We start from the raw sequence: 26,168 nt of genomic DNA, 5'->3' as shown, positions 1-26,168 counted from the left end.
TCTGCTCTCCTCGCTTGTGATTCCTGGCCTTGCAGCCTCCCACAGAATCTCCCAGGCACACGCGGCTTTTTTCATGAATTACCTTTGGTATAAATTACTTAACATAAATATACTCTAAAATTGGGTGGCTTTGCCTCAGTTTTCTGTATATACTGGGGACTAACGCTGAATACCCCCCCCCCCCACACACACACTGAGGCGCCCTTGAGATTTGTGCGCCTTCATTTTGCATGCAGCGACCACGAGCGCAGCTGGCAGGAAATCGCCTCGGGAGCCCGGCCAGCAACCCTCCTCCCGGCTTCCCCACACGCCGCCCGCCGGCCCCCAACGGGACACCCTGCCTACGCCTCCCGGAGCCTCTCGGCGGCCTGGCCTCCCCGCCCCCTGCGTGTCACAGGCGCTCTTTGCATAGGCGGCGCTCCCCGCCGGCAGCCCCCTTTATAGGCTCTCCCCTCGCGCCAGCCGAGGCCAGAGCAGGAGCGCGAGGCGAGGCAGGCAGGCAGGCAGGCAGCGCGCCGCAGCCCCACCTCCTTCGCCGCCACCGCCTCCTCTTCTTTCTCCTCCTCCTCCTGCTGCTCCTGCAGCAGCGCCGCCGCCGCCAGCGTCTCTCTCAGACGCTCTGAGGCAGCTGCCCAGGCAGGAGCGGCGCGGCGTCCCTTACCTTGGAAGAGCGAAGACAGCCTCTCCTGGCTCGGGAGCAGGCGGCTGAAGAACCCGCCCGCAGAGGGAGAAAGGCGCCGGCGGAACCTGGGGCGAGGAAGGACCGGCCTCGTATCCATGCCGTGAGCTGCCCCGGTCTCGGAAGGCTGGACGGGAGCGTCCACGAGGAAGTGCCGGCTGTAAGTTTCTCTCCAGCCTCTTCCTGCGACCTGTTGCGTCGCGCGAGGGTTGCTGGTGCCCGGAGCGGCGCGCGCCAGGTCAATCAATAGATGGGGGGGGGGGGCGGGGAGATGGACGGACGGACGGACGACGTTCCACTTTCTGCCTTGCTCGAGCGGGCAGCCCTTGCATGCTGCCCGCCCGAGCCTGGGCAGGCTTACTCGGAAGCAAGCCCCTCCGAATTCAGACGGACGCGCCTAGCATTTGCAGCTTTCAGCCCTGCGACCCAACGTACGCTTTTTGAGCATGCACAGAGCGCACCGCCGAGTGAGCACCCAGAAGCAGCAGCATCCACGAGTGTGGGATGGAGGGATAGTGAAGGGAGGGCGGTGTCGGAAGGTAGAACTTGAAAGTAGGATCGAGGCCCCCGCCCCCTGCACTGTAGTTCGCTTTTTGAAATGCAGCTCTGTGTGTGATGCGCCTGGGGTTTTGTTCCGAGGGGACAATTGTTTATACAGCGCAGAGAAAGGGAGCCGGGTTGCAGACAGGGCACGTTTCTGCCTTTCCGTCCCACAGGAAGAGGGAAGGTCAGAGGGTGTGCTGCTTGCTTCCTTCCTCTCTCTTCCGAGAGATGGCTCTGGCTTTTCTCTCTCCCTCCCCACCCCCCCAAGCTTCACTTCAAAGCGGAGGGAAGTGTGAGGCAGCCGTTGACAGAGCTTTTGTATTTCGTAGAGACGCACATGGCGCGCTGCTCTTCCAGGCAGCTGCTGAATGGGCACGTTAGGCGAGGATGTCGGCTCTACATGTTTAGCATTTCAGGCGTCATAATCAAGAAGTGTTTTGATCGGCGGAACCGCGAAGCAACAACGTGATCCATTGAAACATGAAACCTCCCCCCCCCTTCTTTCTCTCTCTCCAAATCACTGGGAAATTTGAAGTATCTTATTTCAATAATAAGAGGCGGAGGCGTGTGTGTTCTATATAATTTTATGAAGCTGGGTTTCTATCCACTATGCTCAAGTTTTCTGAAATAAAGAAAACTTAAAAATAAAGGATATTTGGAAATCCTAATTATCACTTTTTCACTTGTGGTCACTATGGAGGGGTCTTTTAAAAAGAAAAAATATATATATTTACCTATTCTTCATTTGAATATTTAAAACCCGATGCAAAATATTATCCAAACAATAACTTCCTGTGCTGGTTCAAGAAAGCCGGCTCATCTGTTTCTGCATTACTACGTTTATTGCTACCCTGATAAGATGATAGAATAGTGACAGGTATTTGTATGAACCGTTGAACTATGGCTATGCATTTCTGTTTACCAGAAAAAGATTAAAATTTTGCACTGACCAGGAGGTCTTTTTGAACCAAAATCAGTTTATTTAACAATATAATGGAATATTTTCCTAACCATACAAGAGTACATGTGATAAAGAATGATGAACTGTATCAGAATTTGCTTATTATTATTATTTATTAAATTTATATACTGCCCTACACCCGCAGTTCTCAAGGCAGTTGACTTGACTCCACCCCTCACGCAGCTCCTGTGCAGTTTGAGAGGGGGCTGCACACAGGAAGCAAAAGAAGATTTTATAGCCTTAGGGCATTTTCTTTTTCATTGGGTAAGGTATTATTGCTGCATATGAAAAACAGAAAGTTAGTAAGGGGATACCCTTATTGGATCAGCTGCTTAGAGCAAGGTGTGCGCGCAGATCTTTAGTTTTTCCAGATTTCATCCTAACACCAAAGAACTCTGAAACTTTCAGCTAGACTGTGCTTCCCGGTGTGTGTTTCTTAAAAGTTACTCAGCTGAATTATTGAATAGTCACTGGACATAGCATTTCAGTAACATGTTTGTTTTGTCTCTACCTGTCTCTACTCTTAATCTGTTCATTTGCTCATTGATTTGGCCAAGACTCCCAGTTGTCACAGTTTCTCTTTGGAGACTATGTGGAACCTCCCTGTTCAGTGGCAATATATCTGTGAATAACAGGTGTGTGTGGGTTGGTTTGTGGAACAATGAATAGGCAATAGCCATTGGCACCATGACTTGCTTGTGAGATTTCAGAATCACCTGAATGCTATGTAGTTTGTAGGCTGGTGCTGGAAACAGATCAGACTAGATTTGTATGGTCCAGCAAAGTATTTATTGCATTCTAGAAAGCTTTAAGAATGAGGACCATGAGCCATCAGTCAGGTGTGTAGTTGCTTTGATTTGCTTCCTACCGAATTCCTAATAATGCAGCAGTGTTTCAGTATGAGATGCACTATGTGCAGATTACATGTTGTTAATTTTAGGGGGCGGGGGAATTACCTTAAGGGTGTTGCCTCATCTTTTTTGTTCAGTGTCTTTGCCAAGCTATCTTAGCTAAAATATTTGTGGCTTGCGTAATCGGCAGCAACAAAGGAGCAAAGTGTTTCAACTGATAGCTTTGAATGCAAAATGACTTATTCTAGTGGACTGTAGGACACCCCCATATGTCCAGATAAGCAGAAGTTCATAGAAATAGATGTGCTGAGGATGGAGCCATATGAGAGATAACCAGTTAGCCATAAGGTCAAACTTTTCGGAACAGGGTTCTGTTGCATTCTTAGAACCCTCTGTAATGAAATTGTATTAAAAAACATTAGAATATTTATTTAGGCATTATTTCAAAAATAACAGTGATACTCTTGTATCAGTGTATTTCGAGTTATTGTTAGAAGCGTATAAGGAAGTGAGCATAAGGAAGTTGTGTGCTTTTTTTAAAATCCAGGTTTACTTGTTCTGCTCAGAATTCTTCTGAAATTGCAGTTTTATTATTTTTCGGATTCACAAAAGCTTGACACAGCACCCCTTTACAAGGGCATGGATTACTGAAAAACCATACTGGCAGGTGACCTTCAGCAATCTGTATCGATGGGCTCTTTCCTGCTTTTGTTCCGTTTATGCAAATGCTGACAGATTACAAATTGTTAATCTCTGCTCAGAGGAATTTTTAAACTGGAGACATTATCTTGTTTAGCTTCAGGCTTTTAACTTACATGTTAAGGACCTCCTCTTACGTGATGCTGTATAGCCACACCTTGGAGAGACTTGACTTACAAGTGCTACATGGAACCAGACCTGCTGCAGCTTCAAGTATTCCTTTTTGTATATTTTAAGTTTGAGCTGGTTTGCATGGCACAGTAAGCAAAACCTTGGCTTAGCAGGAGCACGTGAATGTGCCGGCTCTCGCAGCTGCTTTGCTCTTTCCTTGTCCCCTTTGCTCCTGTGCTGGCACTGAATTAAGCCCAGGTTTCGCAAGGTGTGGTGAGCTCTCTCATCGCTAGCCACAAGCCGTAGCCATGCTCTTTTTTGCAAGAGCAAAAGGGACAGAGGAGGAGCCAAGTGGCTACTCTCTGGGAACATTTGTGTACGCTCACTAAACCAAGGTTTGGCTTAGTGTGTCATGCAAACCAGGCCACTGTGTGTTAAGCCACAGACTTTCTGTCTTCCTGCCCAGGACTACTTTTAGGAAGGTTTGATCCCTTCATAAACTTTTATGTGAGTAGAGTAGTAGGCCTGTCTAGAGTTTGTTTCACAAGCACAAAGGATCCTATCTGCAGAGGTCGAGTCAATATTATTTGTAGGATCAGATTTGATAACTTTCTTACTTACCTAATCTGAGCAGGTATCTCAGATTTCTTAGGCTTCTTTTTCTCATGGTTCCTGCTGGTGACATAAATCTGGATTCAGATCGTAATGATTTTCTGCAGTAGGCTGAAATGAGGAATGGATTCCTTCTAGACGTATGATGTCAACTGAGTTCAGTGGCTAGGCCTTAGAGGTTTTGGGGGGTTCCTCCATCTGGCAGTAGTAAGTTATAAATACTAAGGAAAAACTAGGCTAGTTGCACTGTACATATTAGGTTCCAGCTGCAAGTTTTCACTTGATGATTCTAACTCATGGGGTGATAACATCATCTAACTTTCCGGTAGGTATACCGGGGACTCCTTGAGGCAACGAGGTAAATGGTAATCCAAGATTAGTTTTTGGGGCTTTTGAATGCCAGGTTAATGTATGATTGTTTGTCAGATAATTTGCTCAGCTGTAAGAGCTAATAACAATTTTATTCTCTGTGTCTAATTTGATATATATGGTGAGACAACACAATCTTAAACATTTTTACTCTAAAGTAGAATCAGTGTGGTTTACTCCACGGTAACTGTGCTTAGGATTGCAGCCCGAGTCTGCATTTTCTTCTTAATTGCTCACACTGTACCATGTTAATGGAGAAATGTGAAACATTAGACTCAGCATGCAGATTATGCGACTGCTTTGCAAGATGTATCTCAGAAATTCACTTGCAGTGCTGTTCATTCCATACGAAGGCCGCAAATCCAGGTAATAAAAGGATTACTGCATATTTCACCATCAAGGTACGCCACATCTGTAATGCTGATATGTGCCGACTGTACATTGTGGTGACCCACAATTTCCCAAATCAAAGATAACTTGGTTCTGAGTAAATATTACTAGGATTGGGCTGTAACGCTTGAAAAGGTTCTAGTCTTGTAGCAATTTCCACAAGTGCTTAGCAGGGATCAGCACCCGTACTACAGATGCTTCAAAAGCTAGCATGACAGCCAACACCTTCTCCACCAGGTAATATCAAATAAGAAAAACCTGCAGAGCAATCCAAACCCCTGATCTGCCATGTTGAAGGAGGTTTGGATGCAGTGGAGGTGTACCCCCCACCAGCAGAGGAGCCCCCACTACCACTAGCAAAGAATACCCCCAATACACCTACTCAAGTGGCAGGCTGGTTGAGTTGGTGGTGGTGTCATCACGATGGGATGACTGTGGGCCCAGTCTGGACCTCTTGTCCTAGCCTGGCCTCCCATTTTGTGCCCTAGTTGGTGTGTCTAGTAGGGCCATGATGGTGCCGTTTCTCCACTGTTGCTGGCCAGAGGTTAGAGATGTCAACTAAATACTCAAATATGAGTTGGTTGGTGGACTCTCTCCTCCCGTGTAGTGGCTCTTTCCCTTTTCTCAAGGGCATTGTGCTTCTAATCAAGCATTGTGGACATACTGTATTATGAAACATACCTACTTTCCCTGAGTTTTATGTATGTCTAGGGTATGGTCACGGCCAGTGCTTTATTTCAATAAAAATAGGTGCTGGTACTCACCAAAGTTGTTAAAGTAAGTGCCACGCTCTTTAACAACAAGGAGAGATGCCGGTACTCCATACTCTTGAGAGCCCCCTGGAAAAAAAAGTCACTGGCTGCGTCCTTTCAGGTGTCCTTTCATATCTGACTCATCACCCAGTTGCAGATTAATGAATAGTTCAGTTTCTCTTTCTTCTGTTGACACTTTCTGCTTGGGTGACAGGCTTAGTCTTGTGGGAAAGTTTCATGGAGGCCATGCAAATTATAACTTTCTGCTCTCCAGACTTCCTTCACTCCTACCTCTGGACTGTGAAGACTTACTTAGGCTCTTATTCTGTGGGCTGTGGTTGTTTCTATGAAACTTGAATCAGAGCTAGTCTGACCTGCACAGCAAGTAGACCCAACCCCACTGGACTTTAAACTCAGTTATGAGTGAGAGAACTTTTTGCTGTGGTGTGTTAAATCTTCCTCTCCTACCTGTGTTCTCTTGGTGCCCCAAAGCCTCCTCTATCTCTTGTGTCTTCCTAATGGGACAAAATGTCTCGACTTGAACCTGGAACCATTAATAAAGACCTATCAGGCTGCAAGGCTCTATTTTGTTAGGGTGCTGGCTTATAGATCTCTCTTGCCATGGCCTTGTATCCCTTGTCACCAAATCTGAACTTACATGTGCAAGGGCATAACCCACTTGAGATTAATGCAATAGTTTTTGCTCTCAAAATTGAAGGATACTCCAGAACTCAGGCTCTATTTTGTTTTAGCATATTATTAAATCGCAGTGCTTGCTATCTTAGAATATCTGCTACTCATAACAGAAAGTAAAATATGCTAGGCATAGTTTCGGTCTTTCCTTTTACATACCTTTTTGGTGTGTTTGGAACGGTTGTATGAGGATAGTATCTTAATGAGTTTCATTTGTGGATGTTGGTGCTCCAAGCAGTATTTTTACATTCCTGAATGTAGTGTGTCTTGTTGCTCATCCTGCTATGATTCAAAGCACAACAATGTGTTAAATATGTGTATCTGCATATTTGGTGAATCAGCTGCTCTGTACTGGGGAGGTGTGACAAAAATCAGAGCTGTCTCTTTCCCCTCTTTTCTGAGTTACAGTTCCAACATATATTGCCATGAAAGTAGGATATCTAGTTTGCCAAGATAAACCTGCTATCTTAAGCAACAATTTTCAGAATATGCCAGTTAAGAAATTTGTATCAGAAAAACACAAACAGGCTCAATAGTCTGTGTCTTCAGCTTCTGTTTAGAATTGCTCAGAATTTGGTTACGTTTTGTAAGATGTGGGCGGTGGAGGAAAAGAGAATATCATCATCGTTGTTATCTCCTGTGACTTAACTGTATTTTTTTATGTTTAGGTGTGGAAGAAAATGTCAGTCAGCATGCACGAAAATCGCAAATCTAGAGCCAGCACTGGCTCCATAAACATATATCTGTTCCACAAATCTTCATATGCTGATAGCGTTCTCACTCATCTAAACCTTCTGCGCCAACAACGTCTTTTTACGGATGTGCTTCTCCATGCTGGGAGCAAGTCATTCCCTTGCCATAGAGCTGTCTTAGCTGCTTGCAGTCGATACTTTGAAGCCATGTTCAGTGGAGGACTCAAGGAGAGCCAAGCCAGTGAAGTCAACTTCCATAATTCCATCCACCCAGAGGTTCTAGAACTTCTCCTGGACTATGCATACTCCTCAAGGGTCATCATCAATGAAGAAAATGCTGAGTCTCTTCTGGAGGCTGGAGACATGTTGGAGTTTCAAGACATCAGAGATGCTTGTGCAGAATTCCTGGAGAAAAATCTCCATCCTACTAACTGCCTCGGCATGCTGCTTCTATCGGATGCTCACCAGTGTACCAAACTCTATGAGCTCTCTTGGAGGATGTGCCTTAGCAACTTCCAGGCTATCAGCAAAAGTGAAGATTTTCTCCAGCTCCCAAAAGACATGGTTGTGCAGCTCCTTTCTAGTGAAGAATTGGAGACTGAAGATGAGCGCCTGGTGTATGAGTCTGCCATGAATTGGATTAACTATGATCTGAACAAACGCTACTGTTATCTACCAGAACTGTTGCAGACGGTGAGACTGGCCCTTTTGCCAGCCATCTATCTGATGGAGAATGTGGCTACCGAGGAGCTTATCACCAAGCAGAGGAAGAGCAAAGAGATTGTGGAAGAAGCAATAAGGTGCAAGTTGAAGATTTTGCAGAATGACGGAGTAGTCACCAGCTTGTGTGCGAGGCCTCGAAAAACTGGCCATGCCCTATTTCTTTTAGGAGGACAAACCTTTATGTGTGACAAGTTGTACCTGGTTGACCAAAAAGCAAAGGAGATCATCCCCAAAGCTGACATCCCAAGCCCAAGGAAAGAGTTCAGTGCATGCGCTATCGGCTGTAAAGTCTATATTACAGGTGGCCGGGGATCCGAAAATGGCGTCTCTAAAGATGTTTGGGTGTATGATACACTTCATGAAGAGTGGTCCAAGGCTGCTCCCATGCTAGTAGCTCGGTTTGGTCATGGTTCTGCTGAACTCAAACATTGTCTATATGTTGTTGGAGGGCACACAGCAGCCACTGGTTGCCTCCCAGCTTCTCCTTCAGTATCCTTAAAGCAAGTAGAACAGTATGATCCTGTGACCAACAAATGGACAATGGTTGCTCCACTTCGAGAAGGAGTAAGCAATGCAGCTGTAGTCAGTGCAAAGCTGAAGCTGTTTGCCTTTGGCGGTACCAGTGTCAGCCATGATAAGCTCCCCAAAGTTCAGTGTTACGACCTTTGCGAAAACAGATGGACAGTACCAGCCACCTGCCCCCAGCCATGGCGATACACAGCTGCAGCTGTTCTGGGCAACCAGATCTTTATTATGGGTGGAGATACTGAATTCTCCGCATGCTCGGCTTATAAATTCAACAGTGAAACTTACCAGTGGACTAAAGTGGGAGATGTTACAGCTAAGAGAATGAGCTGCCATGCAGTAGCGTCGGGAAACAAGCTGTATGTTGTTGGGGGATATTTTGGCATCCAGAGATGCAAGACGCTAGATTGCTATGACCCCACTCTCGATGTATGGAACAGCATAACCACAGTGCCCTACTCCCTAATTCCCACTGCATTTGTGAGCACATGGAAGCATCTCCCTTCTTAACTGCATGTGTGCCTATACAGGTAAGAATCCACACCTGCAAGTTACAAGTTGCTATATATCTTACCCATAAGAGATTCAAATGTTGATTATAACGCTTTTTGTTAGTGGAATAGGAAACAGAAAAGGCTGGTGTGATTCAGCCAATGCCATATCATGTTGACAGAATCAGGAATAGAACCCCACTGTCTTAATTAAACCTCACTGGCTTGCAATATAAGATCAGTTTGCGCAAGGTGTTTTGTTCAGCACTGTGAGCAGTCCTAATTGTCCCCAGCTATGCATTTGTGTGGGCAATATAATGATGGACTAGTCAATCATAGATAACAACCATTAGTAATTCATGGCACAAAAATTGCTTTTGGATGTATTTATGATTATTTGCTTCACATGTTATCTCCGTTTGTGCAAGTATGTACTTGAGGGTAGTTGGAGACCGCTTGCACATAGATATAAAAATGAAAATATCAAAACTTTTTTTCCTTGATACTGGATAGCATTGTCTGAACTACATGAGATTTAGCTTATTCATGAAATTATCTACTAGACTCCTGTTACAACTCCTATTACTGCTTTACTAACTACACTATCTGGAAATAAGTTAAATTGACTAATTGCAGGGAAATATATTCGCAATCATGGAGCAAGCAGGATAGTTGTTGACCGTAAAGTATAAATAGGCAACTATCATCTGTTTGCATGGACTACATTTTTCGAAAATACATTTGGTATATAACATTAAAGGGAAAAGCTGTGGGCTTAGGTAGTTGAACTTGGTGGAAACACGACTATTTATAACATTTAAGTAGAAAGCTTCTGCTTGTGAAGGAAAAAAAGAGTTTAGTTCCTGTGCCCGATGGTGAATCATGCTGACCTTATGCTTAAAAGAAGACATGCCATTTGGTTCAAGTAATAATTTGGTCTGCAAACTCAGAGCGTTCCAAAGCCCATAAATTCTACTTTATAGTATAGTGCAGCGGCCCAAGTTCTCACCTGATGATGTGGGCAGGTGCATTGCTGGTGACTTCAACGGAATGGCATCTGCCTACAAGCAACTCTGAATTTCAGCTTGGTCATGCAGGTGCTTGTACTGTTCTCTTGCTGGTGCAAACATTCCCCCCCCCCATTTTTTTCTCCAATTTTGAAATGCCAGTGAAGCTTCCTCAAAACGTAGCCTTTTCTTAACAGTTAGCCTCCTATCACTGTCTTTTGCTGTTCCAAACTGGTAAAATATATTTTAAGGTAAATTTGCAATCCTAAACACATTTGCTTGGAAATCGGTGCAGTGGTGCCCTTAGAACTCAGAGGGGCTTATTTCTAAGTTAACTCGTACTTCCAACACCTAAGTGTGGGTGTTTTTCCTTTTTCCCTGGGATGTGTGCAGCCCAATCCAATTCATAGCTGACTGTTGCCTTTAAAAAATCATTTAAAAACAACAACAACAAAACCCAGACTTGGTTATTAACTAGTAGTGAGGCTACTCCAGTGTAAGTAGTTTGAGAAATGCAGTTCATGCTACAAGATGCTTGCACTGTATTTTCTTCCAACATTTGGAAGCTGCATAATAGGCCTGTAAAGCCAGCCAGGTTGTAAAGACTCTTTGATATTCTTTCCTTGTGAAGGTTACAATTGGTGGGTAGATTAAAAGGAACTAGCTAAGTGGTTTTTGCAATAAAAGTTGGACAAACTATTGCCTCTGTAACATAGTAAATAGCAAACAAGGAGAGCCATTACACATAGCAATAAAAACTATTGCAAATTGGGCCACCGAAGTGTAGAAACACCAGCCAATATGGTTGCAGGATCACAGCCTTAATTCCAAAGAACTCATAGTGGGGAACCTGCAAGCTTGAGGTTCTCAACCATTGGCCTATAGATGCTCTCAGACCATTCACTGATATCACTTGTATTTGAGAATAACCTGCATGCCAAAGATGATAATTGTGACTGTCCCTTGACTAAAACAATTAAGCAAAATAACAATAGCAACAGCAACGACAACAAAAATCGCATCAACCTTCCTAGAGTGCAGTAGTGATTCTTCAGATCACGCCATTTGTAGTCTATTGTTTTAGCGGCCATGGATGTGATTATCTTGCGAGTAACAAATCCTTCACTCCAAATTGTCCCCAGAGAGACAGTGATGCGGTCTTTCAAGATTTCCCCGAATTGTTCTAAAAATAACAACCGTAATAAAACAAATGGGTATCGTGTACATAATCAGAGGACTGCCCTTTCATGTTAGCAAGGGCACAGAGCAAATTTGCTTGCTGTGCTGCCCATCTCAGATATCTGCTCTCCCATACACTCTGTAGACACAAAGCCATTCCTTAGCTTCTGTAATGCATTAAGATAACTGTAGAATTCAGTCTCTAGGGCTGCATATACATCCAGCAAATAGATCTCTTCTCTTCTTCTTTTTTTTACTGTCTCCTGCTGCTTTCTCAGTGGGAGGGAGGGACAGAAAGGAAATTGCTTCTGATTGCGCTCTGTTTTCATGGTGTTGTGTGGCCCCAGCCTGACAGCAGTTAGGAAGATCTTAAGTGTGCTTTGTCTCTTCTCTCAGACTTGTAGGCTCTGGAGCAGGGGACCCTATCCCACCCCCCACAAAAATGTGAATACTGGTTTCAGTGGCTGGAATGGAAGTTGAGGGGTGGGAGGGTGGGGAATGACACACCAGGCACAAGAATGTGTAGAAGACTCTGATCAGCAGGAAATATTTCAAAAATAATGAAGGGGCTGTATCTTTAATCTGCAAGAGGCGATGAGCTAGGGCTGCCGATTTATCCTGAATGCGCTCTTCTGTACTGCGGTTCTAGTACAGTGCTTTTAGTTTAAGGTTGACTTGAGCTTTCAGTAACACACATGTACATTCAAATCAGTCGCACCAAGTTAACTGGAGCAGTTCTGCAATTACCCCAGCGGAAATCCCATCAAACTTTGCCTCATACATTCTGGCAGAGCTATTAATTGCTACTTTAAAAACCAGCGTGGTGCCTGGTTTGAAAACTGGCTCCGAGCATAATAATGAAGTGAGAAGGTGGAGTCTGGACGCCAAAAAAAACGGCCGGGTCCAAAGCCAATATTTTGCGCTGCATAATCAACGCACGGGGGTTGGGGGGGTTGGGGGTGGGGAGAAGGCTTCAGTGCAGAGGCATTGAAGCATACTACATTGTCACATGACAAAGCACAGCAAAGCAGAGTTCTGACATAATGAATAGCAGAAACGTTTTAAATAAGGGGATTAATATGTCTGCCATTCATATGCTGAATCAATTCTATTCAGGATTCTCCATGGTTAACAGAGGGCATTGGTTAGAGATTTTCTTTCCAACAGGCTGGCTCCCCCCCCGCTCCCTTTTCTCTCCTTGGCTAGTTTGATTTGGCTCGTGACCAAAATGACTGTCTTGCTACTTCTGCCAGAAACTTTGCATTACATGAATTTTTATTCTGTCTCTGTCACATTATCTGTTCATGCAGCTCACAGGAGAGTTCCATACTGGATTAATCAATCAATCAATCAATCAAATTGAACCGTCCCGTCCCCGTGTTACTTATACAGTGGTACCTTGGGTTACATACGCTTCAGGTTACAGACTCCGCTAACCCAGAAATAGTACCTTGGGTTAAGAACTTTGCTTCAGGATGAGAACAGAAATTGTGTGGTGGCGGCAGCAGGAGGCCCCATTAGCTAAAGTGGTGCTTCAGGTTAAGAACAGTTTCAGGTTAAGAACGGACCTCTGGAATGAATTAAGTACTTAACCCGAGGTACCACTGTATTAGGCAGAAACCTTTGCTGTGAATTCTCTCAGAAGGAATGCTTAACAGTGCAATCCTATACATGTTTACTCGGATATAAGACTCATTAAGCTGAATGGGACTTACTCCCAGGTAAATTTGCATAGGTTTGCAGCCTAACTGGAGTCTATATAACTTTGATACTCGTAGTCTGTGAGCTATCAGCTGCTGGTTATTGGACAAGGCACCAGCATAAACTAGGCCTGACACTGAAAGTCTTATGGTATGTTGTTACATTGAACCCCCTAAACTTCCTTCTTTTTTCTTTTTTTCTTTTAGCTTGTTCCATTATTTGGTGAAGAAATGTTGGAACTGTGGAGAAGCAGCTTTAATGAAGAAGAAAAAAACTGTTCCTTTTTATTTTGAGTTTGAAGAAAATATTCTGCACCTTCTAAATTCTTAAAAAGCTGGAAATGAAGGAATGGGAGGGAGAATATTGTCTTCAGTATATCAGCACATAGTTTAACTATGAATGAATGAACCTATGATCCGATCCCTGTGTTAGTAATTGTGGATTAATGTCAAGTTTAATCAGCCCTTCAAAGCGGGGGGAAGCTGAACTTTTCAGAGCTGCACAACACAGCACAAACCCTCGATTTTCATGGACTTTGCTGTTTGTGTGCAAAATTTGAAATGGTTGTCACCTCTCCTTTGTGACAGCTTGAAGTGTCAGCAGCAGCTGCTGAGGAAATGGGCCAGGTCTGGAGCAGCAAGATGTCTTTGTGAATGAAGATGCAGCTGTATCCCCCCTGCCACAGGGAAGGGCTTGTTCTCTTAGGCAGTGCCTGGAGCATCGGTTCAATTGCTGAGCTGCATTGTTGTAGCTGCAGCGAGTGACCTTCTACTTGCTAAGGAGCAGCACACCTATTAAAAAAGAGAGGGGGAAAAGGAGGTTTTTTGCAGCATTTTGTGGGCGAAGGGAAATAACTCCATTTTCCCCACTCCCCACGCATTTGATTTCCTCTTGTATTTATTAATTACGACTGTCCTACTCTTAAATTGTTACTTGTTGTAGATATAGCTATTTATTGTTCAGTGCTTGCATGCGGAGGGAACGATGCCTACAGTTGTCTTTTAAGGGCTTATGTGAATCGTATGTTTTGCACATTCTGTGGTCTCGTGACTTGCTGTGCTGCACAAGAAGAAAAAGTGCTGAGTAATATTTGGGGAGAGGAGAAATGAGGTGAGGAAATTGAAGGATTACAAGGTAGCATCTTAAATTACACGTATACTGAAGGAGGAAGCCATGGAGGTCACTTTCTCAGGCCACTGTTTTGCGTGGCTTGCCAGTGGTATCCCTGTTACACTTGATTTGCCTAGCGTTACCTTTTCTTTTTTTGGAAGGAACTCATCTGGAAGTAGCCACTGTCACTTAACAGTTTTCTTCTTGTGCAGCCTCATCGCTACTGGAAAAGGGGTGTGTGTGGAAAGCCCCTGCAGAATTAATTTACACAGAGCCCTGTTCATGGCATTATCCAACATTTTATTTTTGTTTATTTATTTATTTAAAGTTAGCTGATGGGATGTCTACTATGGACCCACTTCATCCAACCGTGGGAAGTATTTTCGATTCAGAGATACACAGCAAAATAAGTGGGGAAGCGTTTTTTTTCTCCTTTATTTTTTAAAATTAACACCGACTCTTTGTCCATCCACTTTTGAATTTGAATTTTGTGTACACACACACACACACACACACACACACACACACACCATCAGTGTCTTACAAGGTTTGGCATGATTGTTAGGATGACAAAGGAGAAAAGTTGCTCAAGCATCGGTTTAATAATAATAATAATTCCTTCATTAATTAGCAAGTTAAGCTTTCAAATGCATACTATCTGGAAGCATCACATAGGATCCCGATCAAAGTCCCATCCCCTGGAATTTATTTTTTTAGTTCTTACTTTCAAGCCTGATCATTCCATTCCATTCTTGGTTTGTTTGTTTTTTCACACTTTGTGTCTTTGCCAGACTTTTAGTTGTGCTATCCATGAGAATCAGTGCAGCTCAACCAGCGTAAAGCTGCCAGTCCTCATCGTGATTGGTTGTCTTGTCTTAATGTTGTATAAGCAAAATTACTTTAAAATGCATGCATGCATGCCTAAAAGGAATTATGATGATGATGCCTGCCTACATAATGATGATGATGATGATGATGTAGCTCAACTCTTCACACTCTTCACCATATGGGAAACACAGTAATCTTACATTGCATTCCTTTGAGTGCTTACACAGAAGTAAACCCACACCGCATTGCGTGGGGCTTACTTCTTAGTAAGTATGTTTAGGATGGCATTATCAGTCTTAAGACTCTTCTCATGCTGCCATAGGCTAATTCTGCAGACTCAATTATGTGCATTTCTTATGTATTCCTATTCGCTTTAATGAGAAATGGGTGTGTGTGCAATTTTGCAAATAGCGAGTAGTGGTTCTTAGCATGGCTAGCCAGAAAGGTTTTTAAGAAACACTGAACAGTATGCACCATAAAGTTTGATTTGCAGACCACTGTTTTGATTTGCATGTTTTTGACCAGCTTTGACATTTTCAGGTATTACAGCTGTATCAAGGGAGGCTGTTTGAGTGGATTCTAGAACAAAACTCTTTTCAAACTTTGATTCAAATGTACCGAGTGCCTGGGGTGGAGGAAAAATGAAAGTGTTCCTAAATGCCATCAATCATTTTTCAGTGTATTGGCTATTGAGGGCCAGTACCCTCAGGACAGCTGCACTGGGGTGCAGTAGGACAGGTGATAAGATTTGCTGCAGGTCACTCTTTGCTCTAGAAAGGGCTGTTGGCATTTACTGTTTGTTAGTTTAAGAATCACTGCTGAAGTTGGCTCTGAAAAGGATTCTTCTACACAGCAACAACATAAAATGCCAGTACGTTTAGTAAGAAATTGTGAAAGTTTGGAAACTCTCTTTCAAGTAATGCATAGTGGATGACTTAAAAACCTGGGGAAAGCTATAGAACATTGCTTTTACAAACAAACAAAAAACTACCCAAACTTAAATTTGGTTTGTATAAAGTCTACCACCACAAACCCTTTATGCAAGGGTTGTCTCTCACTTTTGGTTTGGAGGTGCCGCTGTCCTCCCATAAAAGAAAAAGTAACCTGTAAAGCCTTGCCGAACTATAATCATGTTTTTGCATTCACTTAACACAGGCATGCATTACTCCCAAGGTGTTTTGAGTAAATGGCTCAAAACCCTTTGTTTAGGGAAGTGACAGAATCCTGTCTGCAGCAGCTCTCTCTATAACTGTTTAGCTTATGACACAAATCTGTTTTGTAATACCATCCAATTTCCTGAAGCGCCTGAAGTCTCCACAGTTGTATTTCAAAGTAGTGGTTTGCTTTCAAGTCCTTGGATTTAATTCCTGGGCCTAGGTTGAAGAAAACAAAAAACCAGGGTGGCCCCTAGCCCTGCAGGCAAATATTTTGGGTTCCCGCTCTTTGAATAGACGTGGGAATCCTGGCTTACTACTTGGCGATTCCAGTCCGAAAAACACCCTACACTTCTGAGAGAAATGCAATTCACACCAGAGTACACACAAAAACCTTGGCATAAGACGAGAAAAGTTCTTATTTTGTGGGCTGGTTGCTGTGGAAACGTGGAACAAAGGACAGCCTACCACTTCTGGTATAATTGTGTAGGCCCTTTTTTCTAGGCCTGACACCTGTCTGAATAAGAGTGATTAGAGCTGAATAGTGTCCCTTGTCTGACAATTGAAGATGCGGTTCACGTACAAAAAAACGGGGGTGGGGGAGGGGGGAGGAAAGCCGTACCAGTGAAGAAGTAAAATATCTATGTTGTCTCTCTTTGTTTGCTAATACATTCTGAGGTTTTGTAAAACTGCATTTTTTTTTTCACAATGTGAAACTGAAGGTCAATAAATTATTAGAGATTTTCTCTTCAATGAACAAGTTCTCCTGAGGTTTTATTTCACTAGCAGAAATGTTTGGGTCCATTTAGACACTCACCTTAACAAAAAACAGGGTTGGACTCGATGGCCCTTGTGGTCTCTTCCAACTCTATGATTCTATGATTCCAACAAGGAGCTTGCAGATTTCCTTTAAATGTCTGCTTCAGTTACACTTGGAATGCTCCCCTTTGTCCTGTCCTGTCACTCTTGCTATGAACTAGCTCTGAAAGTTCAACAGCTAAAATGACAGGAGCTTTAAGACAGCTCTGTGGACAGGAAATGCAAGAGTTTGTAAAAATCCCCCTGCCCCATAGCTCTTGAAGCATGGCTTAGTGACTGATATTACTTCAGAAGGAAATTATGCAAGTCAAATCCTGCAGTATTATTCCTGAGGGGGAGAAGGAAAAAAAGATAATGTGGGTTTCTATAAAATGCATGCCTTTTAGTTTTTAATGTGTCGTAAATAACATTGAGTTTCCTATTTCCTTAGCACTCATCGAGTCCAAATCAGGGATGGGCCCCTTTCTGATCATTGGCTCTTCTGCAAATCCCCCTTTTTTTACGTTGTTTTATGTATTCATGCAAGCGCACAGGTAAAACTACAAAAAGAATTCTGATGCCATCATGGGATAATCTGCTCAGGAAATGGCAAAGTCAGCATTATGACACAGTAATCTTGATGTAATCATATAGATGTGGTTGGTTTTTGTTTTTTACAGTGGGGTGGTGGTAGATAAGACATAAAGGAACAGAAAGCTGCTGTAAACTGCATGCACCGCATTATGTTAAAAATTTGGAAATAATCAACTAAGCTATGGTAAATTCTGAAAGCCTTGGTGGCAGTGCAGAAATAAGAGACCATGAAATTCAAAACACTAAAGTCCAGGGAGAAATTTGGATGAGTTGAACTTCAAAAGCATTCTTAGTCTTTCGGTTAACAAACTGTGAAATCCAGTCAAAGATAGGTATGTTTTGAGTCCTAATGTCTTAATTTATTTCTGAATGAAATTTCACGTAGTTCAAATACACTTAATTTTGGATTGAAAGTTACCGGTACTTAATTTTGGTTAGGGAGGCCTTTGGGATTTATTTATTTTTAAATTAAAGAAGGGAGATCAACTCTTAAGTACCCTTATTTTGAAGGACACTCTTTTTGTTTAAAACAACAACAAACCAACAAAAACAATGTTCAGGTTCTCAGGAATCATAAATGTGATCACATAAACATTTGAAGAGCTAAAGACTGCACACTGAAACATGCAGAGTATTCTAATGTTACAGGAGGCTCTTATTTTAAGCCTTCTGAGGTGCAATTTCTTCCCATATTTCTACATATGAGTTTTTATTAATAAATTATTACTATTTATTAAATTGTATACTGCCCCTCACCTCTAGCTCTCCGGGTGGTTTGCAGCATAAAAATACAAGCTAAATACACAGAATACATAATAAAAACAAGAACAAAACAAGCCAACAGCCTCCCTCCCCCTCCCATAAACACATTTAAAATTTTATAGGATGCAAGTTGACTAAAGGTCTGGTTGAAGAGGAACATTTTTGCTTGGTGCCTAAGGGTGTATAATGAAGGCGCCAGGCGAACCTCCCTGGGGAAAGTATTCCACAAATTGGGAGCTACTGCAGAAAAGGCCCATTCTCGTGTTGCCACCCTACAGACATATTAAAAGACTCTGTTATAGGTCATAACCAGCGTTTTGAGTTGTGCCCAGAAATGGACTGGCAACCAGTGTAGCTGTTGCAGCTTGGGAATCACGTGCTCCTTATAATTGGTCCAGGTCAAGGGCTTGATGGCAGCAATGTGTTGTGCCAAACAGAACAGAGGTAACATCAAGAACAAGCCAAAGCCAATCCTTGGGTCAATGTACAATGGGGGCATACTTCATCCCTAGGCCAGGGGTGGCTACCTTCACTACAGGGCAACCCTCTGATGCCCACTTGCCAGAAGTGGCCATGGCCAAAGCAAAACCACTGGTGCCAATGAAGTCTTTCCTTCTAAGCCTAGCTGCAGCACAGGGGGGGGGGGGTTTCCATTGTGATCATGGTGACAATGGAGAGGGTTAAGCCTACCTTCTCAGATGCTGTGTTACCAATGAAAATTGTCTTGTCCCAATGCCTGTAATCAAACAAGGAAGACAACAACATGATTGCAGGCTCCACAGTTAGCACTGCATGGAGCTCGGCCCTCTGACTTAGGGATGGGCCAACCTGTTGGTTCAGTTCTCGATATTTCTGCAGCAATTTGCAAATGTTAGTTAAAATAATCCTCATGAAAACTCACCAGCATTTTGGTGTGAATTTCTCTTAGTAAACACATTTTTGTATGCAGTTTTGACTAATGTACACATTTCTGGGAGCAATCCTCCCCCCCCAAATATTATTGTATGTTGTATGCACACTTTACAACAGTATGTCCATTTTTTGTACACATCACTTGGCTGGGCAGCTGCACTGCAAGATCAGGAGAAGTGCAAAATTTAAAGGATTACTGTCTGTGTTTGATTCAGAAAGGATGAATTAGGTAAGTTCATCTTTAAATTTCTCCTCCATCCCAACCTCAGACTGTCTTAGAATCATAGAATTGTAGAGCTGGAAGGGACCCTTGTACTGAATCAACTCCCTGGTCCACATTGCACTGGTCCACATCTTTTTTGACTGAAACAGTCCTCCAAGGTCTTAGACACAGGACCTTCCCTACCCTGCCAACAGGCATCTGGCAAGGATTGAACTGATTCTCTTCTACATGCAAAGCATGCATGTGCCACCTGAGTTAAGCACACAAAGCTCCCTTTGTAAAAATGCAAAAGATTCCATGTGCTCCAGCGCCTAAAATGTGCATATTGACAACGAGGCCATCTGTCTTGTATGTGACTTCCATAACAGTTCACAAATGGAGAGCATCCTTTTCGGTTGGAGACCCCACAGTTAAGAGTGTAAGTTAACCTCAGGAGCAGAAATGTGTGTAAGACACGACCAGGCATTCTAATGTGTTTGGTTAAGTAAATTACAGGCCCCTTATAATCAGGTTTGGGCTACGCTTTGGAACTAACAGTGCTCGGAGGAACTAATTTAGGCAACATTTTCTCCCCTATGCTACTTTGATCAGTTACCTTAGCAACCATAATCTTTATTTCTGAAGAGGTGGGGAGCCGTGAAAGAAGGAAAGCAGGAGAAACTGCAGCAAAGACTCTTGCTAATCCTCCTCTTATGCCGTCAGATTTCAGCTGCTATTATTTTACACTCGCATACTAGGTGATACTGGGGAATGTCCTCTGAGATGGTGTGCTGATGCTGCATGGTTTTTGTTTGATGCTTTGATTTCACAGAAAAATCTCACGGCTGGCTTCACGCCGGGTGCTACTCAGATCATATATTTCAGTGGAATTATACAATCCAAGACATAAATGATAATCGTTATCCCAGCTGTTGCACCGCCGGTCAGAAGAGCTGGAAGAATTTTGCAATAATACGTGGAAACCTCTGTGTAGTTGTGGTGGTCAGTTCCAAAAGCTGGCAAGGTCAGGCAGCTCCCAAGCACAGTGGATGGATGGAAATTTGAGGGATCTCAATGTGATGCTCCTCTTTGTCCTCCTAGCACACAGGAGGCGATGCTCAAGGTCATCCCTTGCAGGTCTGAAGCCAGTCTAAAAGTTTGGACTGGGGCACCAAAGAAGTTGGGAGTAGAGTAGAGTTGCTAAGCTGCTTGGATGGTGTCTTCTATGCCTCCTTCTGGCAACTCCTGCAGCCAAGCTGGTGCCAAACGTATTGCTCTGCTTTCCAGTGAGCCCAGGACCTCACTTTTGCTAACACAACAACGCAGGTGCAGTGATTTTCCAGTGGTTTGACTTTACCCCTAGAGGTGCACTCCATTGTCTCTCAAGACAGATGGATGTCAACATTATTATATTAATTTATTATAATGACCATAATGATCATTATTACTGTTACCTGAACAGGTCCTGCAGCAGCAGCAGGCCAGGTTGGAGGGCAACTATTTTGGGGGTTAGCAGAGCACAGCATCCTTCTACTGCACTTCCTTCTGTTCTTCACCTGTTTGTTTTTATCCATCCATCCATCCATCCATCCTCTGGCTGCCTTGGCTTTCCCTTTACTCTTCCTCAGTTTTCCTTAGCTCCTTAGCTTGGCTTTCCCTTTACTCTTCCTGTTTTCCTTGTTCCCTCCCATCAATCTTATCCTGTGATACGTAGAGAAACCTGGAGATTGGTTTCAGGCACACTAAAAATTGTGTATAGACAAGCTGAACTGCTATGGGAGGGACATCGTCATTCAGCTACAGTACTTTAGAACATGGAAGTTTGATAATTATATAACAAGACAATGAGAGTGAGACTTGACTCCTGTTTCTAGAACCTGTGTAGGTTTAAAGCTCAAAGTGACAATTTCCCCCTTCCCTCACAGAATTTGGACTGCATGTATTCTGACAGTTTTGTGTCCTAAGCAGTTAGAATGTTCACAAACATTTAATGCTGCTGTATCAATCAGTGTCAGGGCCTTTACTGCCAGAAGAGCAATAAACTGACACTATTGGATGGCAAACAGTCAATTTCACTCCAAAGAGGAACTTCAAAAGACAAGAAAATGTCCTGTTATAGAGAGACATTACCAATAAGGGCAAGTAGCTATGCACTGGTTTTTCTTTTTTCTTTTTAAAGAGTGGCATGTATTTTATTAAACACTCTCCCTCGTGATTATGTTCTTGTTTGCACCAGAGTTCAGAGAGCATTTGTATTACCAGCAATGGTAGAGACCATTTGCCCCATTGCCAAGAATAATGTCAGTCTGCACCACACAGTTTTAAAGTCTCTGGGTACCTTTTGTTACATTTTCACTTCTTTTGTAAAAACAATAGAAACTGAGTCTGACTTAAATCTGGCTCTGGGAACACAGGGGTGGTAGAAGGATTCTCCATCTGATTAGCAGCTTTATTTGTCACCATCTAAAGCTGGACACAGGTCTAGAGTCATGATCTGCAGCCCCCTCTAAGTTCTCTAGCATTGTAATTGGACCTTGACCTCTCTGAAAGCAGGAGGTGACTCAAAGAAGTTTCTGAGAAATCAGACCTTCTAATCTGGACGAAGGCCTGAATGAAAGCCTTGTTAGGGAAGGGATTAAATCCCAGCAGGCCTTGCCACTTCTGTGGGGCTGTTTGCAAAGGCCTTTGGCGGTCTTCTGCAGAAGGCTGGAGGTGGTCCTTCTCAGTTTCATCTGGACACACAGGAAGATTGGAGTTCTCAGCAGGTACCCAGGAGAGATGTCACTTGGACTGAACTATCTGTAGCTGCTGCCCAAATGCACCAACTTGGCTTTTTCTCATTGTCTTTAAAAGACCACCAGCCTTCCATGCTGCTGCCAGCAAAATATGTCAAGTGAGAAGAGAACTCCCTTATGCACAATACGTGGTTGAAAAGCAGGCACAGATCCAGGACTTGAAATGTGTCGAGATAAGTTTGCTCCATGTATGCCAAGGTTGAAAATTTAGGTTTTATTCTGGTAGTGAGAAATCCTTTCCTACTGCTGTCAAAAGTAAGTGTATCTGATGATGCACTGGATCAAGTCTAGTAAGTGAGAGTAAGTACTGCTGTAATACATGGGAGTGTTTTCCTGTTACTGAGAGCTACTATTGAAAGCAGTAATTAATGTGCTTAGGATGGGGGGTGGGGGTGGGGAAGAATAGGGTCATCCTGTTTTTTATTATGAACAAACCTTGGAATAAATTGAAACAGATCTTCCCAGCTGCTTGGATGTTTCAAGGAGGAGGCCCAGCTCCTGTTAGGAAGACAGCAGGAGCTATCAGGCCAAAACTGCAAGTTAAGAGAAGGCTTTATAACATCTCAAGCCACAGTAACTGCCGCCAAGCAGCTCTGAAGAGTGACATGGAGACTTCAAGGCAAAACATAACATTTTTGTCATTGGTGCAAGAGATTTTTCTTCCCAAAATAACCAGGATGGAAGGGGCTATGTTGGATCAGAGCTGGGGATGGGGGCTTTAACCCTTTGCAATCACCATAGCCATAATCAGAATGCCCCCCTTCTCAACCTTCAATTTGCAATGGAAGGAAAGTTTTTTGTAGCAGTATTTCAACAGCTATAATGCCAAGTTCTGGTCATAACTTTGCAGATAATATAACAGACTTTATTCAACAATAATGGAAGAACATTGGGGCTCATTTTGATGCCTTGCTGTTTTATTCAGTCCTTTATTTGAACAAATCCTCTGCTTGAAGGGATGTCTGGTCCAATGCCAGTTTAAAGATAAATAAGTTTAGGAAGGGCAAGGAGGAGGGACCTTAAAGTTGCCTGTCAATAGTGAGTGCCCTGACAGCGGACAGGTTACTTGGCTACAGTCTTTCCCCCTATAGCAAGATGCATTGTATTTCTATTCAGATTGCAGTATTTTTTTCTAAATTTGCATCTTTACATACTAAGTAGCATATATATATATATATAATGAAAATCTGTCATATTCTGTCCTCTTTTGGAGGGGCGATACATAAGTGGCCATTCTGCTCAATAAACAGTTAATAACATTGTCTAGGTTCAGCCCCTGCTATGAACTCTAATGGTAACACTCTTTTGACTGATAAGAATCAAATTCTAGGGGGTAGAACCCTTTAAGAACATCCTGAATCATGACTCATTTGCCAGCTAAAAGGCTATACAGGAATTACCTCAGTGTGATACAATCAGCTTCTGGCCCAGGAATCTTATATGGCTGAAACCGAAGAGGCCATTAAATCGTTATCTTACAGAAAGGCAGCTGGTACTGATGCTGCGATGCCCCCTTAGATTGACTCAAAACTATCCCCAAATATCTTTTTTAACCTCATGCTGATTTCACCACATCCCTCAATGAATGTGGCATCATGAAAAGAAACCTGGGGCGCATAAAGATACCTATGTCATTCGGTGGCATGAAAGGAAAGGAAATTGTTTCCTCTGAAATAGCCACAGAGGGATTTCTAGCTGCAGATGGAAAGAATCATCCTCCTAAACAACTTGGGCCCGCAGTACTTTAAAGACTGACTGATTCTTCATGTTCCACCTCAATCAGTGAGATCTTCTATTGGGGAGCATTTAGTGTAGCAGAGCCTACCCTGTGGAAATATTTGGTGGTAGAAGTCTATCAGGAGCCATTCCTGCCTTCTTTTAGATGCTGTTTGAAATTTGTGCTATTCAGACTTTGCAATGTTGCTTTTTTTAACCATCTCGTATTTATTGCTGTTATTATTTAGATTACAGTGGTACCTTGGTTCTCAAACTTAATCCGTTCCAGAAGTCCATTTGACTTCTGAAACCATTAGAAAACCAAGGCACGGCTTCCGATTGGCTGAAGGAGCTTCCTGCACTCAAGCGGAAGCCGCATCGGACGTTTGGCTTCCAAAAAACGTTCGAAAACTGGAACACTTACTTCTGGGTTTTCGCCGTTCGGGAGCTGATTTGTTCATCAACTAAGCCGTTCGAGAACCAAGGTTGTGCTGTTGAATTATATTTTTATATTGTATGCCAACTTGTTATCTCTCTCTCTCTCTCTGTGTGTGTGTGTGTGTGTGTGTGCGCGCGTGTAAATAGTGAGTGTGTATGTGTGAGAGAGTGAATGAATGAATGAATAAAGTGTTTGACTAGGACCAGGGAGGCCCAAGTTGAAATCTTCACTCAGCCATGAAGCTCGCTGGGTGACCATGGCCTTTTCACTCTCCCCACCTTTCTTAAATTACAATAAAGCAGAATAAAATATCAAGTCTATGAATGCTAGCCAGTCATGATGGCTATATGAGCCCTCCAAGGTCAGAGGTCACTGAATATCTGTTGCTGTGGAACAACAAGGAGAGAGGTCTAATGCCTCCATGCCCAGCTTGTAGGCTTCTCAGCGGCATTTGATAGGCCACTGTGGGAAGCAGGATGTTGTACTAGCTGGATCTTTAGTCTGATCTGCCACTGGCTCTCTTATTTATGAAGGAGCTGTAAAAAAAGGGGGGAAAAGAATAACCAGCTGCTAGCACAAAAGCTTGCCTAAATAGATGTGCTGACTATTCCTCTAAAAGAAGCCAGAGGACAAGCCAAGTGGCCTTCTTGAGCCAGACATTTTACAGCATAGTAATGACCACCAAGACAGTTATTCTTGTATTTAATCTTTAAAGTACTTTGAACAAGGCTTTACTGAAGGATGTTAAGAGTATGTGTGTGCCATATACCTATTTATACCTAATTTATTTTGTTGTGTTGTGCTTTATGATGGGCGTAAAGCCGAATCAACATTTTCATTTTCATTTCATACTCCTTGTTTTTTGGGGGCTTGCAGGGACGTGGATTGTATCAGGTGAAACACAGTTACCAAGAACAAAACACTTGGCTATTTGTTGATTTTATAGAGGCATGTATGGTGTGTATATGATAGATCCATTCCTTGGCCCTACCTATGGTTCAAGAAGATCCTGGTTGCAGGACAGTCAATTTAAGAACTTTTAGTGGGCAAGTAGGCCAGCCACATTCTTGGAAAAATAACCTATTGAAGCACTATAGAAAAACAACTGTGTAAGACAGGAATGGGGGAACCTCAGCCTTGAAGGCCAAATTCCAGGGCTTTCTGTCAGGCCCCCAGGACTCTCCTAGGCCATGGTCCCTCCTCAAGTCACATACCTACAGACTGTGCTCTGCATCCTATGTGAGTACTTTCCCCTGTTGGAATGGACTCTTGACCTGTGAGACTGATAAGAGTCACACCTATTATTCTGACCACTTTTGCATGTGGCCCCCGGAAGGTTCTCCATGAAGAAATGCAGCCCCTGGGCTGAAAAAGCTTCCCCACCCCTGGCGTAAGACAGGATTTCTCCTGCAGGAGAGTCAGTAGGAGAGCAAGCGGCAAACAGAATCAGAGGCTGCTTGTTTATCTGCGTTGCATAACAGAAATTAAATGCAAACCACAGGGAAGGTAGTTCTTTCCTGTTTAAGGAAAAATATATATATTATCAGAGACAGGCTTCTATATGTTTATTCATGACCACATAACCTGTAGGCTGAATAACTTTGCTCCTTTTCAGCAAGCCACAAATGCAAATAATCTGTAGGCAGAACGGTGGTAACGACAACATCCCAATAACTGTGAGGCCTCCAGCCCTTTCACAGACATGCCACATTCTAATAACATCCTTCCTGGTATTTTAAAAGTTTTTCATCAGAAGGCAATTTCCTCTGAACGTAATCATTGTTTTAATTAAGTTCTGCATATGTAGTGCATTGTTATAAGCTCTCATAAAACACTGTGTACAATTATGTTTAGAGTGTACAACTAAATCAGAATTGCCA

At 43.1% G+C, this 26,168-nt stretch overlaps 2 protein-coding genes across 2 annotated transcripts in view; one reads left to right on the top strand and one right to left on the bottom strand.

Moving 5' to 3' along the window:
- Window positions 1-26,168, bottom strand: part of NSA2 (NSA2 ribosome biogenesis factor) — a 370,209-nt gene that overhangs the window by 87,063 nt on the left and 256,978 nt on the right. The gene's annotated exons all lie outside the window — the stretch shown is intronic.
- On the top strand, window positions 399-16,827 carry ENC1 (ectodermal-neural cortex 1). Its single transcript, XM_083465343.1, has 3 exons — window positions 399-839; window positions 7,329-9,130; window positions 13,185-16,827. The coding sequence occupies exon 2, from the start codon at window positions 7,341-7,343 to the stop codon at window positions 9,108-9,110; it is 1,770 nt and encodes a 589-aa protein (XP_083321469.1). The 5' UTR covers window positions 399-839; window positions 7,329-7,340; the 3' UTR covers window positions 9,111-9,130; window positions 13,185-16,827.

Source organism: Podarcis liolepis (genome assembly GCF_965112155.1).
Source record: "Podarcis liolepis genome assembly, chromosome: 11".
NCBI lineage: Eukaryota > Metazoa > Chordata > Lepidosauria > Squamata > Lacertidae > Podarcis > Podarcis liolepis.
This window is presented reverse-complemented; position numbering and strand designations above follow the sequence as displayed.

Coding starts and splice junctions, on each gene's coding strand:
- ENC1 (XM_083465343.1), top strand. CDS start 7,341: ATGTCAGTCAGCATGCACGAAAATCGCAAATCTAGAGCCAGCACTGGC.